General features: G+C 41.8%; 1 protein-coding gene across 2 annotated transcripts; it reads right to left on the bottom strand.

Annotated features, from left to right (window-relative positions):
- Positions 1-744: 744 nt before the first annotated feature.
- On the bottom strand, positions 745-16,303 carry CD28 (CD28 molecule). 2 transcript variants are annotated; one of them, XR_010591643.1, is made up of 5 exons: positions 16,077-16,300; positions 8,343-8,702; positions 7,952-8,064; positions 3,292-4,264; positions 745-2,648 (listed from the first exon to the last, which is right to left on the bottom strand). XR_010591643.1 is itself a non-coding variant. In XM_005306197.5 (4 exons), the coding sequence occupies exons 1-4, from the start codon at positions 16,129-16,131 to the stop codon at positions 4,124-4,126; spliced, it is 669 nt and encodes a 222-aa protein (XP_005306254.1). In that variant the 5' UTR covers positions 16,132-16,303; the 3' UTR covers positions 745-4,123. The 2 variants fall into 2 exon arrangements, 1 of the variants encoding a protein (XP_005306254.1); XM_005306197.5 differs by having other exon boundaries at positions 745-4,264; positions 16,077-16,303.
- Positions 16,304-17,536: the final 1,233 nt, after the last annotated feature.

Here is a 17,536-nt window from a genome sequence, read left to right as displayed (position 1 = left end):
CTTGGGGGGAGGGGGAAGAAACTACTGAAATTGCAGTCTAGCTCGCTGGCATATGTGATTGAATTTCAACCTCTCTGCAGGGCAGATGACCCTGTTCCCACTGCCCTCTTCCCTGGCCTGTTATCCAGTCTTGGGCAGCACAGCAGGGAGCATTCTCTTTTTGCCTCTTCAGGTGACTTGCTGAATGTAGGACCAGTAGAAGCAATGACTGCCCTGGAATCGGTTAGGAGTACATATAAACCAGGAGATACTAGTCCCCATTCACAGAGCCAGTCTGTGGGCTTAACGTGCCCACTTCTCCAGATACAATAGCCCTTTAGTGCCCCCCACATCACCAGTGGTCGATAAAACTGGTATTTCAACCACACAAAATGCATTCTCAACAGCCTGTAATTTATGGCACCACAATACTTTACTATTATGCTGATGTCCTTTTCAACATAACATCAGGGTTCATGCACTTTCCTTCCTGCTCCTCCCCACACATGTACACTTTTGTTGAATCCTCCTTATTTGTGCCCCTTTTTTGGTCACCCACATGAATTAACGTTTGTTTGGAAACGGGCCCATAGCGTTCCAGTGTGTAAATATTGAGTATGTGTTCACTTGTTTATCAAATACTTACCGAATACATGAACTACAAAGCACTATGCATTAGAATACTACGCTGCTACTGTCTGTATATGTAAACTGAAACCCAATGAAGTGTTAGGGGAGAGAAAACAAATAATATTAACAATTGCATTAAAAAGTAATACTTGTCTATTACTGTCAGGCCTTACAAAGTATTCAAAGTTTAATTTACAGCGTCTATTTAACAGTTTTAAAAGAAGATTATAAAAGTACAATAAAAACTCTGAGGCATGTGGACACAATGAAATATACACGTTTCTCACGTCTGGAAATGCATATGCAGTTTTAAACCAGAAATGTTTGCCCCTGTGTATTATTGCTTTCTGTACATATTTGTCTGCTATACTTAAGCCAGAGTATAAGACATTCTTTTCACAGTATATTCTAATTGCAGCACTCTGTTAAATTACAGGATGAAGTACTTGGCAGTGACTTGTGGCTCAGAAGGCCAGGAAGAAGATGCAGTCAGTGATTATATGATAATATCCATAAAATTACCATGGAGGACTCACTCATGAGTTCTGCTGCAGGGGAGTAAGGAATCCCCTTATTCCGCTGCATAGGCCACCCAAATTGCTAGGCCCATCCATGTAGGTAGGCAGGGAGTGGTCAGGCTGCGAAGGCAGAGGCAAGGTGTGGCTCCACCCCTCCCAAGGTACCAGCCAGTGCACTGGAGCTAGTTCAGAGAGAGAAAGTAGGCTGCGGCAGCAAAAGGAGTGGCACAGCTCACTTCTCCCATGGCACAAGGAAGAAGCAGGGACCAGACTGTGACTCTCAACATCTCAGCACAGTTCCTGCCTTGCCTTGCTCCTGGGACAATGGAGTTACGTGCCTCCTGCCATGGATACAATCCAGCCCAGGAAGGGAAGAAGGAAAAGACCCATTGGGTCTTCCTATGCACTCCCTTATTAACACAAAATTTAGGAATTTAGCACAAAATTATTCCTTGGGGTATATTCAAGCACTTAACCCTGTATAGTTTTAAATTAGACAGGATGGAATTAAGTCTGATCAGGAATCTTCTGTCAGAATGATTTTCTGACAGGAAATGCAATTTCTGCAAAAAAAAAAATATTTTTTGTAGGAAAATTTCAATTTTGCTGAATTTCTGATTTTTTTCCTTCCCTTTGGAAACCCAAATCAAAATATTTAGATTTGGTTCAACCTAAACTGGAATATTTCTATTTATTAAACAGACCAGAAATGTTTCATTTTGCGTCAGTTCAACATTAAACTGCATTTCCCTGTTTTGCTGCATTGGCTTATGGGACCCAGCGTTTGCCTCCAGCCCCCGACCTCCACCCCATGGGTTGGACTCCCTGGCCTAACTATATTTCCCATGATGCAACACTGTCTCCTCTCTGACCAAGCTGAGTGGTCTGTCATGGGACTCACATTACTGCTGTTGTATCATGGGAGATGTAGTCCAGCCAGGGTGCCTGGTCCATAGTTGAGAACAAGGGCATCAGACTCCTGAACTGAATTCCAATGAGGCAATGTGGCTCTGTAAGGAAATGCAGTTTAATGCTGAACTGATTTAAAACTATGCATTTCCAGTCAGATCAACAAAATTAAATGAAACATTTTCAGTCAGGAATGTCAAAACATTGCATTTCTATTGAAAATGTTGACTTGGACTGTTTCTCCATTTCTGAATCAAATTTTTTTGGAATTTCTGTTCTGTGAAAAAATTTTATATTTCAAATTTTTTTCCTTCTTATATGGCTGGTGTGTAGCTATAGAGCAACAACTATAATTTTACATTTAGGTGGTTGTCAGGTAATTGGATCAAGAGTGGCGGGGTATATTGCTGTGATGCCTCCTTTGTATTTCTGAATCAGGCATTGAGTTGTTATATATTCCATGGTCTGTTCTGGGTGACCACAGTCGCACACTGGAGAGTTTTTAATGTTCCATTTGTGCATCAAGTATCCGCATCTACCATGGTTTGTGTGGAGGTGGCTTAGGGTTGCCCATAAGCTTCGTGGAAGATCGAAGCCAGGGATCTTTTTGTTCTGGTTCAAGATAAAAACAAATGTAGAATTATCAGAATTTTCGCACGGACAGAAATTCTGTCTTTTGCTCAGCTCTAGAAGGATTGGAGGGAACCGATAAAGGAACCTCTTCTCCTAAGCTTGGGAATAGCTTTTGTGTTGAGCTGACCCTACTGCAGTTTTGGAATCATCATTAAAAGAAACATGCTACATGAAAATCACTGAACGAGTTTTATTCTAGCCCTTGTTTTACTCCTCCATGGAACATGCCTAGAGAAAAGTCTATATAAGAACAGAAAGCCCCAGTTAGAGCCTGATCCTTCAAGGTACTGAACATCGCCTGCAAAGTGCTGAGAGTTTTCAGTTCCTCTTGACTGCAATGGGAGTTGAGGTCACTCAGCCTCTCCAATGATAGGGTGTTTAGGAGCAAATTTTCAAATGATCTGATCACTCAACACTGTGGCCAGATTTTGAAAAAAAGTTCAGGTGCTATTTAGGCACCAGACTACATGGACAGATTTTCAGGAGAGCTCAGCATGCTGTATGCACACTGGGTTCTCAGCGCAGCTAAAAATCTGGCCCCGACTGTGTGCACTGAGCACTCAAAAATCTGGCCCACTTTTGAAAATCTGCCCTCAGTAAGCTCTAATGAGGATTTTCTCACCTGCTTCTCCTATGACTTTGGCCAAGTCCTGGTGTTTCCTTGTTGTAGGCCAACATAATTCAAAAGGATTCTCTTCGTGATGACTGCAGATCTTTCTTCATCCCCTGTTGTTCCAGACCTGCCTTGCAGATTGATTGCTTTCTCACTGTATGAAATTGTTTCATAGGGGGTCCTCTCCCCCTACACATATTACACAGTTACCAATTTAAGAACTTAAGAATCGCACATTTAATGTATAGTGGATTTTGAGTGTCCTGGATCTGTCATTACAGCCCATCTGTGGAATAATCTAATAGTCCACATGGCTCACTGCTGACTTTTCCCTACAGCTGAAACCCTCTCCTATTCTTTTAAGCATATGTTTGGAACTTGAAAATGGATTCTCCTCTTTGAAGTGAGAGGGGACAAATTTTTGCATCAAGAGTTTGCTTGGTACCATATTTAATGGTAACCAATTAGGGCTGTATTTCAGAGATTTATAATTCTTCAAGTTAAACATACTTCTAACTAGAAATTAATGTTCAATATAAGGCAAAAGTGATTGGGAAAGATCGGTAGTTGCAACAGTGAACAATATACCCTGTATTGGATCCAGTGTTATCTTTCCCCCTTACCCACCATCAAGCTTGAACATGAGTTGTAGCTAGTTTTCAGCCATCATAGAAAACAACCTACTTTTACACAGCATCAATTAAAGTTTGACCGGTACTTGCTATGATGTCATCAAATATAACAGATATGACAAACTAATGGCAGGCTGTCCTTTCACGTCCAAGTGCACGTGGCAGAGTAAAAGCACACCAGGGGTATTAGCAGCTTGGTAAGCAGATAGTCATGGTTCCCAAGAGCGGTATTCCGTGTGTATCCGAGTTGGTGCGTAGGGTTGGTAATGTTTGTTCTTTGGGCCAGGAGGATGGCGTGGCGTCATGTTCATGTAGTCACTCGTCAAGATTCTGTTCTTCTTGTTTTTCCACTACAGGGGGAAGTATGAAAACATTTCTGCAATTAGATTTTCCTCCATAGGCTAAATAATTTTTTAAAAGTCTTTGGGCATGGAGTCCAGAGTGTTTCTTAAAGCTGGGCTCATAATGAATAAAGGACTTGATTCGTTTTTCCTCCTTTCCAATTAATAAATTGTCCAAGCAGGTCATGCTATTATCAGACATATTCACCACTTAGAATTATTCCCCAAGGCTTTTTCAGGAAAGCACTGAAGCAAGTGCTTAAAGTTAAATAAATTAATCTAAAAACCAGCATGAGTAGTCAGATAAAATGTTCTGTGAAATTTGCCCTCCTCGCCTGTCAGTGGCCCAGCAGCCCACCTGCAGAGAAAGCTATAGTATTAGAGAGTTCTCCTGGTAGTGAAGGCTGTAAACTAAGATTGTGTTCTAACTTCTCTTCTAACCACCTTCTTAGCTGGAGGAATGACTCAGCAGAAGTAAAGCAAGTGCAGTCAGCAAGGGGCTTTCCTAGCTTCTAACTAGAATTTTTTTAAAAAAATAGCTAATGTCAACAAAATAAGAGTGGCAGAAAACGCCTCCTGCCTGTATGTAACTGTGCAGACCTGTCCTCCCTCTCCCAAACAATCTGCAGTCTGCTGGTTGAGGGGTGAAGGAAGCAGAGATGAGGTTATTCTCATCTATCTGGCCCTGAGCACTGTACCTCACACTCATTAATGGACTTTTGCCTCACAGTAATCCTGTGCAGTAGGAAAGCACTATCCCCATTTTGCAGATAGCAAACTGAGGCACAGGGTAGATTACGTGACTTGCCTGAAGTCAGAGAGGAAGTCTGTGGCTGAGCAAGCAACTGAACCCCTGGCTTCTGCAGTCTAGCTCCGTGTCCTATCCTCTAGACCATTATTCCTACCTAAATTAATCTCTTGTGAATTAGTGACTGTGCAGTGGGCCTCCCCTCTGTCACAATTCTATGGTTGTAACTTGCTAAAAACATCTTTTTGCTGAAATTTCTTGCATTTGAAATATTTTCAACAGCTTGAGCAAAGTCTGTATTTTTTACTTTAGTAAGGACAAAAGTATAATTTTTCCAAAACACTTGTGAATCTTCTTGTGTGTGCATGCATGTGCCCACACACGCAAACACAATTCAGTCTGCTCAGGTTTCCTAATTGGCTAGTCCTCGCTGAAGGCCAGTCTACAGAACAATTTGCCTGAAAAGCATGTAAAGTGTGTAGGTATGCCTATTTATATATACATATATGAGAGAGGCCTTAAATCTGGAGTTATAAGCATCTCAGCTGGCAGTAAATGTCAGTTCTATGGAATAACATACATGAAGGTTAGTTATATATTTTATGCTGGTATTTCACCGTGGAGTTCCACAATTGTGTCCTTTGGACTCTGCAGTAATTGAAGTGCACAGGGAAGGCAGTAGGAAGATTGGAGTTTGAGTTCTAATCTTTTTTTTTTTTTTTTTAAACCCACTCTTATAAATATAATGTTAGGAGATTATTTTCACCTCTTTGAAGTGAAGACATGTTAAATTTCAAATGGTGACAGGCCCAGATGGAATATTTTGGATTACTGCTTTACTGCTACATAATATTTTAGAATACAGTGAGTGCAATTCTACCCTCAGATATGCATGTGTTAATCTGACTGGTCTGGATGAGAGTTGTATAGATATCCTTGGAGGTGAAAATTGTGTTAGCGATGTGCCACAGCGGGGAGTTAAGGTTACTATAACAACTTTAATATTTTCTGACTTTAAAATGGTGACCAAGTTTCATTCAAATTTGCAAAAGTAAATTATATTACTTATAAACTATGCAGTGTGTATATAAATGATTAGATACATACGTGTGTGCTTGTACATGTATATAATCTATAACATAGATATATACATCTGTGTGTGGATAGACAAATGTACAATTTTAAAATCACCTAGCTAAGTCCGAGTTATTTTTGGCTTATAGAAATATTTAACTAGCATGAATAAATGCCTCACTGTACAAAGTTGAAGGTGTAGGACTGATGGTTTTGGAGAGCAAAGAACTTTTTCTTAACAGAGGTCAAAAACTGTGTAAGAACAAAGTTTCAGCTAGGCCAAACCCTAATTCATTCTATCATTGTGGACAGCTTTTTTGTACCCATAATCTTTATTAGCCAGCTCTATTTACATCCAACAGCATTGTAAGTATGTCAGCACTCTGACTACATGTTATTCAGAGGATACCAGCAGCAGGTAAAAATGGATGAAGCCAGCACAACACAGAATCAGAATGCTACACTGCCATTCTCCGTAGGAGTGCATGTCATCTTAGTAAGAATCTGTATCTGAGACGTAAGAGCGAGAAAATCCAAACAATAGAGAGAAAATTATTCAGACTCGAAATTACGGATCTGAAATTATAGTATTTCATCAAGGCATAGATGCTGCATAGCAATTTCACCTATTAGTTGTACCATTTAAGCTTTCCTATGACAAAATCGGAGTAAATCTCTTCAATCGGGGTGGGGGAGAAGAGAGCATTCGCTGGTTTTAAATTTGTTAATGGCAATGCCTGATCCAGCTTGCATATCATTGCAATGAACTTTGTGCCTCTATGTGACAATGATGATGCAATTTAGAGACCTTGACTGGCAATGGGACTGGGTTTCTGTACTCAAATGTAGGGTTTAATCTAAAGGAGAGGTCAGGGAATTGCAGCCAGATTATCTTGTAATTAGTTGAAAATATATATTTAAAAAGAGAGAGAGACTGGAAGGAGGAGAGTTCCCCTATATATTCACTATTCAAGCCTGCACATGAGTTAAATATTCTAGCTGTACTCTGTACAATATGGGGATCATACCCCCACACACACATCCATGCACAGAAGAGGAAGTCTGCTGCCTCCACATCTGCATCTCCTTTCTCCCAGGCCCTGCAGATCTGCGTATCCAATCAGGCAGAAGAGGATGGAGCCAGGGTGTGTCAGGGGTCCCCCTTTTGCTCCATAGTTATTTGTAAAGAAAAGATTCTGAGACTGCGTTATCTTTCCTATGCTGCCCACTCCATGGTGGAGATTCCTCCTGTTTTAGAACAACTTACAGCAAGGGTAGTGGCCAGAGGGAGTCCAGTGGAGTCAGACTACCAGGGAAGGTGGGGAAGAGGGAGAGTTGCTGCGGAGGCAAAATGAAGCCCTATGGAAGGGCTTGGCTAACTGCTGAGCCAGAGGACCTGTGCATATTGTAGGTGAGCTCCATGGTCTGTTGCATCCTTCTAGAGAATAATCTAGGAAGTAGTTTACAAGGGGCTTCTTGCTGTTTTCCTGCCTCTGCCCCCTCTCCTGTTGGTTTTATTATGAGAGGGGACAGTCCAACCCAGTGTTACTAGGGGCGGACAGTGAGAGAGCCTGGAGTTCTGACACAGTCAGATCTCCTATTAAAGCCCCAGTGAGAGTCCTGCCAGGGTTAGGACTCTGGTATGGAGCCTTGACTCCCTACCTGGTTACTGATGTGAGTGCAACAGGCAGTCAGCTTTTGTTTCCTGTGAATGGATGAGCATCAGCAACCAGAGTGAAGAACCATTGCTGTTCTTAAACTGGAGATGGCAATAACTGTGGACGGTGACGGTATTAGCCGGGCAAAAGCTGGTGGGTGGAAGGGTGGGGGTGTACCTGAGTCACATAAAGCAAGGAAAAAAACTCATTTCTTACCCAGCAGATAACAAACACCACAGTTATTAGCACACTGTAGAAAGCCAGAAATCCAAGAATCACCATCAGAACCCAAAAGGGTGGTTGAAATGGTAGTGGTTGGCGGACCATCTCTTAAAGAAATAGAATAGAAAAAACGTCAGATAACATAAAAGCCATAACTTTAATTTCCATTTATTGACTCCTTGCTCCAACACTCTTCTGTAAATTCTATGGCCATCAGAGGAAAATGGCAGGTTGCTAGACCCATTATTTGGGGGAAAAAGAATTTTGCCTTTCACTGAGAAATAGTCATTAGGTACCTGACAGGGAACCTCAATGCTGTGAGCTCTAACGTTCAGGTGCACATGTAAGGAAAAGGATATTGGACAATTATAATTTTGTGTCGTACCTTTCACATGAATGACAGTCCCATTGCTCTTGTCGTTGGAGATGTAAGGAGGTGGAAACATCACCTCAATTTTGCAGAAGTAAATATCTGTTTGGTCAGTATTCAGCTTCCAAAGACTGAAATTCACTTCCTTTTTATGGCTATCAACTGCAACAAGGCAGTTGAAATCTTTATTTGAATGATTGTTATGGAAGGAACCATTCCAGGAAACAGAGCAGACTTCAACTGCTCTGTCTGCTCCTTTATTCAGTGATGCTCTGAATTCATTCCCAGTTCCATTATAGGCATATTTGCAAGCCAAGGTAGCATTTTCATCAGATGCCGTGATTCGAGGCGGCTGTTCCACTAAAATCTTGTTTTCTGGGAGGGAGGATGGAAAAAAACACTTATTTATAAAATACGTTATATGATTTTTTAAAAAATCATGTCCTGCTGATGCAATTGCTCAAAATACCGGTACCCACAGAGACTGTAAAAAGAACAGGAGTACTTGTGGCACCTTAGAGACTAACAAATTTATTAGAGCATAAGCTTTCGTGGACTACAGCCCACTTCTTCGGATGCAAGTCTGTATGCATCCGAAGAAGTGGGCTGTAGTCCATGAAAGCTTATGCTCTAATAAATTTGTTAGTCTCTAAGGTGCCACAAGTACTCCTGTTCTTTTTGCGGATACAGACTAACACGGCTGCTACTCTGAAACCTGTCACAGAGACTGTGTATCTACCAGTGTGATCAAGGGTGTGTTCATTCTGAATTGGATTGCAAATGTGACATTTAATACTGAAACTCTAACTTCTGTTCCAGTTGTAGACACACCAGTGTATTCATTCCTTCGCATCGAGTGTCCTAGTGACACCACTAAGTTGAAATATGTATTTAACATCTAGCTTACCAATCAACAAAAAAAGAGGACCACCGTTATACATGTGCCTTCTGTTCCAAGAACAACCTTATTAAAAGGCAAATAGCTTGATGGTGTAACTGACCCAGTTGGGCCATCACTGGAATTTGACCCTAATGCCTTTAGCATGGCATGAGCCTCTACAACTTGAGCTAAAAGAAATTCCTCTAGCTAGCTGCTGTCGTAACTTCTTAACCTCTTATGTGGACCAGCCATAAGATAGTGACAAAGACTTAAATCTATGGCATTTGTCATACTAATGGCCCGAAGATACACTTCCTACAAAGGCAGAATCCTACTTGATCTGATTAGCCTGATACATAAGAATGATGTGTTTTCTGTCCCCCATGTCACTGGGGTCTCTCTGTACTACCAGGTGCCAAAAGAAGTTGAATCGCTGAAATGGACTGCATAGAAGACTGCTTATTTAAGGGGATAGTCTTTCCCAAGTGAGACCTTACACTCCTTTGGAGAGCAGAGAAAAGAAGTGAGAGGGGGAACGACTCTCCCCAACGGCAAAACCTTCACAACAGTGCAGGTGTGTGAACACACAAGTCTTTGTGCAGATCTTTTACACGAGGCCTTTGTGGGCTCTATCTGGCTGAGTGATGGGCACAGTCATAGGGGATGCTGAGGGGGAAACTGTTTCTGCCTCAGTTTATGTCCCCCTCCAATTTTCTGCTTCAAAACCTGCTATCCTTCTCCTCAACCTCTAAAAAGGGCTATGGAATAAATGGGGTGGGGCAAAGGTCCTAGCTAAGCTAGTGGGAGTCTAGAAGACCTTATCCCCACTCCTCAGATGACTGACTGGAAGAACAGAAGTGGGTGGAGCACCAGTGGCTTAGCAGAAGAAGGGGTTCAGAAACTGCTCTCAGGAACTCTCTGCTCACTGGCCTAACAGCAATTGGAAAGCATCTGTTGAAAAGGATATGGGGAGCAGCTGGAGATGGGGAGGAAGCATTGGGAGAGATATACTGGCACTAGAAAAGGTTCAGAAAAGGGCAACTAAAATGATTAAGGGTTTGGAACAGGTCCCATATGAGGAGAGATTAAAGAGGCTAGGACTCTTCAGCTTGGAAAAGAGGAGACTAAGGGGGGGATATGATAGAGGTATATAAAATCATGAGTGATGTGGAGAAAGTGGATAAGGAAAAGTTATTTACTTATTCCCATAATACAAGAACTAGGGGTCATCAAATGAAATTAATAGGCAGCAGGTTTAAAACAAATAAAAGGAAGTTCTTCTTCACGCAGCGCACAGTCAACTTGTGGAACTCCTTACCTGAGGAGGTTGTGAAGGCTAGGACTATAACAGTGTTTAAAAGAGAACTGGATAAATTCATGGAGGTTAAGTCCATTAATGGCTATTAGCCAGGACGGGTAAGGAACGGTGTCCCTAGCCTCTGTCTGTCAGAGGGTGGAGTTGGATGGCAGGAGAGAGATCACTTGATCATTGCCTGTTAGGTTCACTCCCTCTGGGGCACCTGGCATTGGCCACTGTCGGTAGACAGGATACTGGGCTAGATGGACCTTTGGTCTGACCCGGTACGGCCTTTCTTATGTTCTTATGAGGGGTAGAGTAAACATGGGGGACTTGGACGGAGGGAAACACATGCAGAGGAATCTAGGAAAGGAAAGGGCATGTTGGCCAGTAACTGATCTGGGCGGGCAACAGAGACAACCCACCAACTGGAGTCTTGAATATATGTAAGATGGGGGCATCCCTACAGCCAGCATTAGTTCTTTGATTGCCAGCTTAACTCACTACTGCAGAAGCTAGCCACTCTCCAACTGTTTGCTAGCGTCTGGTTCTTTGTGTTCTCTGAGGAAGAAGAAAGAGAGCAGGCATTGCATAGTGGCTTTGCAGAGCCCTCTCTCTAGCAAGAGAAGAATGCAAGGGAGAAGAAGATTCCAGTCATTTCTCCTGGGGCCCCTTGCTGCAGCTTGACTAGCACCGTGCGTACTAGTGTGGGGGAGACAAACTTGTACATATTGCTGCAAACTTTGCCTACTTTCCTGTGTCTGCAAAACCCAGGAGGCCCTCCCCCAAGGAGAGCGCAGGCTGGCAGAAACTGGTCCAGATTTTGGATTCCGTCCCATTGTCCCAAGACAGCTGAGAGCACTATTTGGCTGTCTAAGGCCTTGTCTCCACCAGGGGAAAAAAATGTTTGGTTCATTTGCCTGCTTTTGAAATGTGTTAGCTAATCCATTTTAATTAAGTGCTGTTTGAAAATGTTTTAGCATTGACTGTAGCCTGGGTTTAACACCTTTTCCAAACATGGTAGCCGGATGTGGTTCAACCTAGCAAGAAAATCAATACATGACCTGGGCTGGAGTGTGCAAGACACTAGCAGAATTGTTTTATATTTATCATGTTTGGGGCCTACGAGTCCTACCGGGAGTGAGTGTTGCCTAGTTTTTAGATAACTGGAGAACGAGGAGTTGTGGGTAACATGTTCTTATTGGGAGTAGAATTGCAGTAGTGCCTAGAGGCTAGGGTCTCGTCTTGCTCCGTGCTGTACGCATGCATAACAAAGAGCTGCTCCCTGCCCCAGCGAGCTCCCCATCTAAGTGTCCTTGATCAGAAACTTCCAAAAACATTAGCCGATTAGAGAAACGCCTGCAACGCTGTCACAAACACTTATGAAGAAAAACCAGATCCTTTTGGCCAGCCCTGCTTAGGGGCAAAAGGAACCCTCTGAAGTGTCATCACTGTGGCAAGCCCCTCAAGGCATTGTTTAGATTCTTCTAGGGAGCCCAATAACCTTCCACGGTGCTTTGCTGCCATAGGCTGGTTTCTAATCTCAGATGTGCGGTATGTAGCACCAAGTATCTTAAACTCCCCTATTCAACTGCAGTATCGGATCATTTTTGCACCCGCAGCCATGTGTTGCTGACAATATGAGATTAAAATCTATTGGCCTTTCTACCCAAAATTATTTCCTGCTTTCTTGGCCATGCCGCCAAATCTGTGAGCCCTCCAATGCTGATTAGATGTTAGCATAGGTTCTTGTTCTTCGGTAGCCAAGCATATGGAATACAAGATGCCTTAATAGCATGAGCAAAGTGTATTTCATGGGTCAGTGGATGAGGACTGTTTACAGATGTTTTGTTCAAGCTGAGAACCAGGCTTAGCATTGTCAGGTGGCTCCACTCTATTAAATCACACCACCACCTAAACAGATTGAGCAGTTTTGTTTTTCATTATGTGGAACAAATTATTCCTCATGAAAGCTATGTGCATGGATGGGGGCATAATGGAAGCAAGCGTTGTGTGACCTCAGCATGCAACTCTACCAAAGAACCCGCGTCCCGGCCTCCAGCAAGGCCTCTTATCCCTCTCTCGTGGTTCTGTCTGTTGGAGAAAATCAGTCATACCAAAATGTATATTCGGTCCACAAGAGAATAAGATTAGCCCATCAAGCTCCTGTGTCACCTGTGACCAGAACAGGATTGGAATAAATCCTCAACAGGAGCTGAATCTGGGCGAGTAAATAGAATTTGAACCTAGGCCTCTAAGAGGCTGGTGTCCTAACACACTGCACAAGCCTAGTTCAAGTTTATCTTGCATTCATGAAAACACTTTTCTTGTAAATGTCACTTGGGCTTTGTTAAAATGGTAAAACATTGAAACATTTAGTAGGTGTTTCCATTTGTGAATTGTTTCCCATAAGTAGGGCGATGAGTGCTATTTCCAAAGGCTATGTTCCGTTGTAAGTGCTACATAATAATAAACATCTATGACTGCACCTGGCCTGACCCAGCCCAGAAAACAACAGTTATGCAAAATCACTATCTACAATTTCATAAAAGTCTTGAAGTCTGGGGTGGAACCATTCTCTGTAGCAAATTAAGCACATGCATAAGCGTTTGCAGGATCGGGCCTTCGGTTTTATAAGCAACTGTTGCACTGTGTAAGATCCCTTGTCATAAAACATTTCACACCACATTCTTCATATTAAATTTATATTATAATAGAATTTAGGACTTTTCATCACGAAAAAATCTTAACAATACTTAATAACTGTAAAACACTGACATTCTGATCTCATACACCTTACGCAAGTAAAACTCCATTGAAGTCATTGTGACCCAGGAAGAGAACCAGAGAAAACATAAAAGTAAGGAAGAATAATTGTTTTTCCAAAATTTTCCATGCATAGCCAGCAAGTGATTAAAAACATCCTACGCTTGATTGGTAGACCAGAGAAGCAAATAATTGTATTCCCTCTTTTCCCCCATACAGTACAGATATTGAAAATAATAGTTGTTTTGCCTTTGTTAGGAATATGGGATGAGGTTTTGAACAGCTAATCTGTTGTTCTGCATAAACATAATAGAGAAAAAGCCCATTTGAAAGCCTTGGGAAGCCGAAGAAGTGGGCAGTAGCCCATGAAAGCTTATGCTCTAATAAATTTGTTAGTCTCTAAGGTGCCACAAGTACTCCTGTTCTTTTTGGGAAGGGAGGAAACTGAAGAGGGCTAAAAAAACCTATAAACAGAAACATACACAGATATGGTACCAAAAAAAGCAATTCTGACTTAAGGCTACCAATTTGTGCTGTTCAGCTACTTCCAGTCTTTTTCAAGATGCTTAGACAGGTCTTTTCTCTGTTACCCTTTTTTTTTAATTGGCTAATTCAACCAGCTGTCTGTGATATGCAGCTTCCCCTGAAATGAAACAGCCTACTCTGATCCCCTTCTCCTGATCATGAACCACTCGTGCCCTTGCTAATCTCCCCTTCCTTACGTTAAGTACCGTATGGAGAAAGGTAATAAATGCCGGAGATACACTACTGCTTTAGTTAAACGCAATTTCTTAATTTGCAGGGCCCAGGTGTCTGTTTAACTTGTTCAAAGAAGAGGAAATGTGTTGATGTCATCCTAGTGTCTGGTAAACCACTGCTCACCGTGCATACACACCAGAGATCATTCTATGTACTAGTAACCTGGGTGGGTTCCAGGTCAGTTTTTAACCCATAAAAACCATGAGCCAGCAGATTTCCTGTAGTACAAGGGTGGGGAGAACCCACCTGTGTTGGTTATGAAACACACACTGCAGACAGAATAATCTAGCTGCCTCTTAGATTACAGTAAAATAATTACTCAGCCAGAAAGACAAGTAAGAAAAAAGTACCTTTTTGTCAACACTAATGCAAAGATTGTGGTTCAGGTCAACATACAGCGTTCTCTGAGATAGTGTTATAATACGAGAATAATGGGACAGTCTTGTTGGCCTTAGTCAGGCAATGTTCTCATTGACTTTAACGGCCATTTGGATTATATAAGGACTGCAGCATTTGGCTCAACAATAATAATGTCCCTTTATTAAGCATCTCTGATCTGAGGATCTAAATGTAAAGACAAGGTGGATAAGAACCCTGTGGCAAATGCTCATTTAAGCTCTCATCCTGCAAGTTCATATACATGTGCTTAACTTTACACATTTGAGTAGTCCCACTGAAACCAATGGGACTGCTCAAGTGTTTAAAGTTAAGCAAGCATGCAAGTGTCTGTAGGATCCGGACCACCGACAGTGTGTCGGAGTATCATTAATATATACTGCAGTTCAAAGGGTTTGCTTAAAGCTGCTGGCACCTCATTGATTATTTCCCCCTCTCCTCCTCCCTCCCCCCCCCCCACTGTTCACCTACTCCTGCTGCTTATCCCCACTCCTAGAATAATAATCATCTGTTTGTGACAACCCCATTGCCTGCTGTGGAAATAATTATGATGTTACAAACAGAGAATTATAACTTCAGGAGAGGAATAAGGAGCAGAAGCTGATGGATTCTGAAGCAATATCGATCTTGATTTCATGCGAATTACAATTCCTTAACCAGGGAAAAGAATTGCAGAAAAATGTAAGAACTGTTTCTAACTCCTTTTTTCTAATTCTTCTGTCAGGCAACGGCAGCAATGTAAGAATGGTCTACATGTGACTAGTTCTGTTAGGGGGACAGGTTTCTGTTCATCTCTTTTCCTGTAAATATACAAATGCTGACATTTAGAGAAGAGCTGACAACATGAATTCACAGGCCAACGATTTCAGCAGCACTTTGACTTGAGATTATCCTAGCAAAAACGATCATCCCCTGCCTTGCTTTGCATTCTAATGTGTCCCCTTGAAAGATGTGGCAATTATGAAGCTACTAAAACTGCATAGGAGAGGTGATAACAAGACATAGAGTAAGCTAAGAAAGAACAACTGAAGATTTAAAATATTCAGTAACATTTTAAGCTTCCAAATTGACATGTTTTTGTTTTCAGAGGGAAATTGATTATTCAGTAGGTAGCAATAGATTATTTTAAAAAAAAAAAACAACCATCAACAACCCATTGATTGTCCTAAAAAAAAAAACCCTCTATTTTTATCCATTTTACATATTTGTTAATTCTCACTAAGTATACTTAGGGCTAAGTCCTGCAGCCCTTTATACAGGGTGAACTTTCAATAGAATATAGGGCTGCACATTGGAAACTCTGGAGGTTACAGAAATATATACACTGAGAGAAGTGGAGTCATCAAAACAGTTTAGATCTAAAATAAAGAGAACCCACCAAGGTAGCAGTGGTATGTTCAAAACTATGATCTAGTATGATAGTACTATGATATATGCCAGGGAACAAATCCTGACTCCAAAACATACCTAAAGAGAAGTCAAATAAAAAAGCGCTTAGGCTCCAATTTGGAGAAGATTGTGATTAAAAAAACAAAACAAAACAAAATCCATTTTATCAGCCTTCAGTAACTAGTCACCTACATCGAAATACATTCTCCTGCATCTTAATGATGGTCCAGAAAAGTAAATGGAAAGGATCAAAATGGTTTACCTGTTAGTTCAGCAGCTTGAATGAAGCTGAGAGCAGTGAGTATCCAGAATATCATGATGATAATGGTGGGCTGCAAATGTAGATGCCACCCCCACAAAGAAATCTGAAGACTGAACCACAAGCCAACCTGGTGGGGCTAGACTGTTCAGTCAGTCACACATTCTCGCTCTCCTCTCCTTTCCCCCTCAGGAGCACTTGATCTACATACTGACTGAAACCACTGTGATGGCAACATTTCAAACCGGAAGTTAAGTTGTTTGATGACTTCAGCTTTTTATCTTTAGGAAGTCTTGTCTCTGTTGCTTAAAAGAAAAGTTTGTCCTTGGCAAAACTCTATTATGCTAAAGGAAATGAAAGCCCACCTTCCAACATTCAATAGCATGCCCCTTTTGGCTAGCCAGTGTTTAGATGGGCACTTGTAGATCTGATTCTGTTATGAGCAGAACTGGATGAAACAAGTCAGGTATATACACTTTGATGCAATCCTGTTTATTTATAAAGACTGTACCCAAAGTCCCGTCTCCCTGAACATAGTCGATTAAAACAAACAGCAGGTCATTCCCTTGCTTACTATTTCCAAGTCTGTCCCTCCAGTCAGTTGTGTGCCAAGAAGCTCTGTCTCCCTGCCCCCTTCAAGGCCACAGTAACAACTTGCTGGATTCCTGCCTCTAATGCACACAGCTTGCCAACAATGCCCTCACATCTGAGTTTGCAACCAGTTTAAAAGGAACCCTCTTACAGCTGAGCCTGGCTCAGGCTTTGCTAGATGACCCTGTGCCTATGGTAGTAGCCTACTATTGTTTCCAGCTATCATGCCATAAAGGAGTATTTAACTGCTCCTTCCATTTAATCTGAAGTAAGGGTCTGTGATTGTCTAATAGATCAAAGACCTGCTTGGTGGCAGCCATTAATACCCTCCAGCATAATAGTAGCATGGTCAGGCTGCTTGAGATCTTTAATATTAAACTATTTCCTGCACAGAAAAAGAACAAATCACAGAGCCAAAATCTACTATGGCTGAATGTGTATGGCTCTCATTGACATCTATAGGAGGTGAACATCTGTATCCATGGGTAAAGTTTGGCCTATGGTGCCTTGACTTCCCTCTCAAAACGCCATCAGAATGGACTCCAAGCTACAATATGTCACTATTTAAGGAAAGAGAGAGCTAGAGAGAGATTATATTTTGGCAAAAAGTAGTATCGTGCTATGCCTTTTCTCTTAACCAAACTGATTCCTGAGTTCATATTAAACTTTACATTAGTTTAATGTGCTGACCTAGCATGCGTTCTACCATCCTCCATAAAGAATGTCTGAAATTCCTTAGATGTGAATTTTGGAGTGTGGAACTGGGACTGCAGGAGTTAACCCCTCAGTGTGGGCTGACAAAGCCACACCCCAATGGCCATACTGGGCATACTCGAAGTGCAACACCAGTATAAGAGGGAGCAGCCTGGCTC

The sequence above is a fragment of the Chrysemys picta genome, chromosome 11 (genome assembly GCF_011386835.1).
Source record: "Chrysemys picta bellii isolate R12L10 chromosome 11, ASM1138683v2, whole genome shotgun sequence".
NCBI lineage: Eukaryota > Metazoa > Chordata > Testudines > Emydidae > Chrysemys > Chrysemys picta.
The sequence above is the reverse complement of the archived record's forward strand: the minus strand, read 5'-3'. Positions and strand labels throughout refer to the sequence as shown.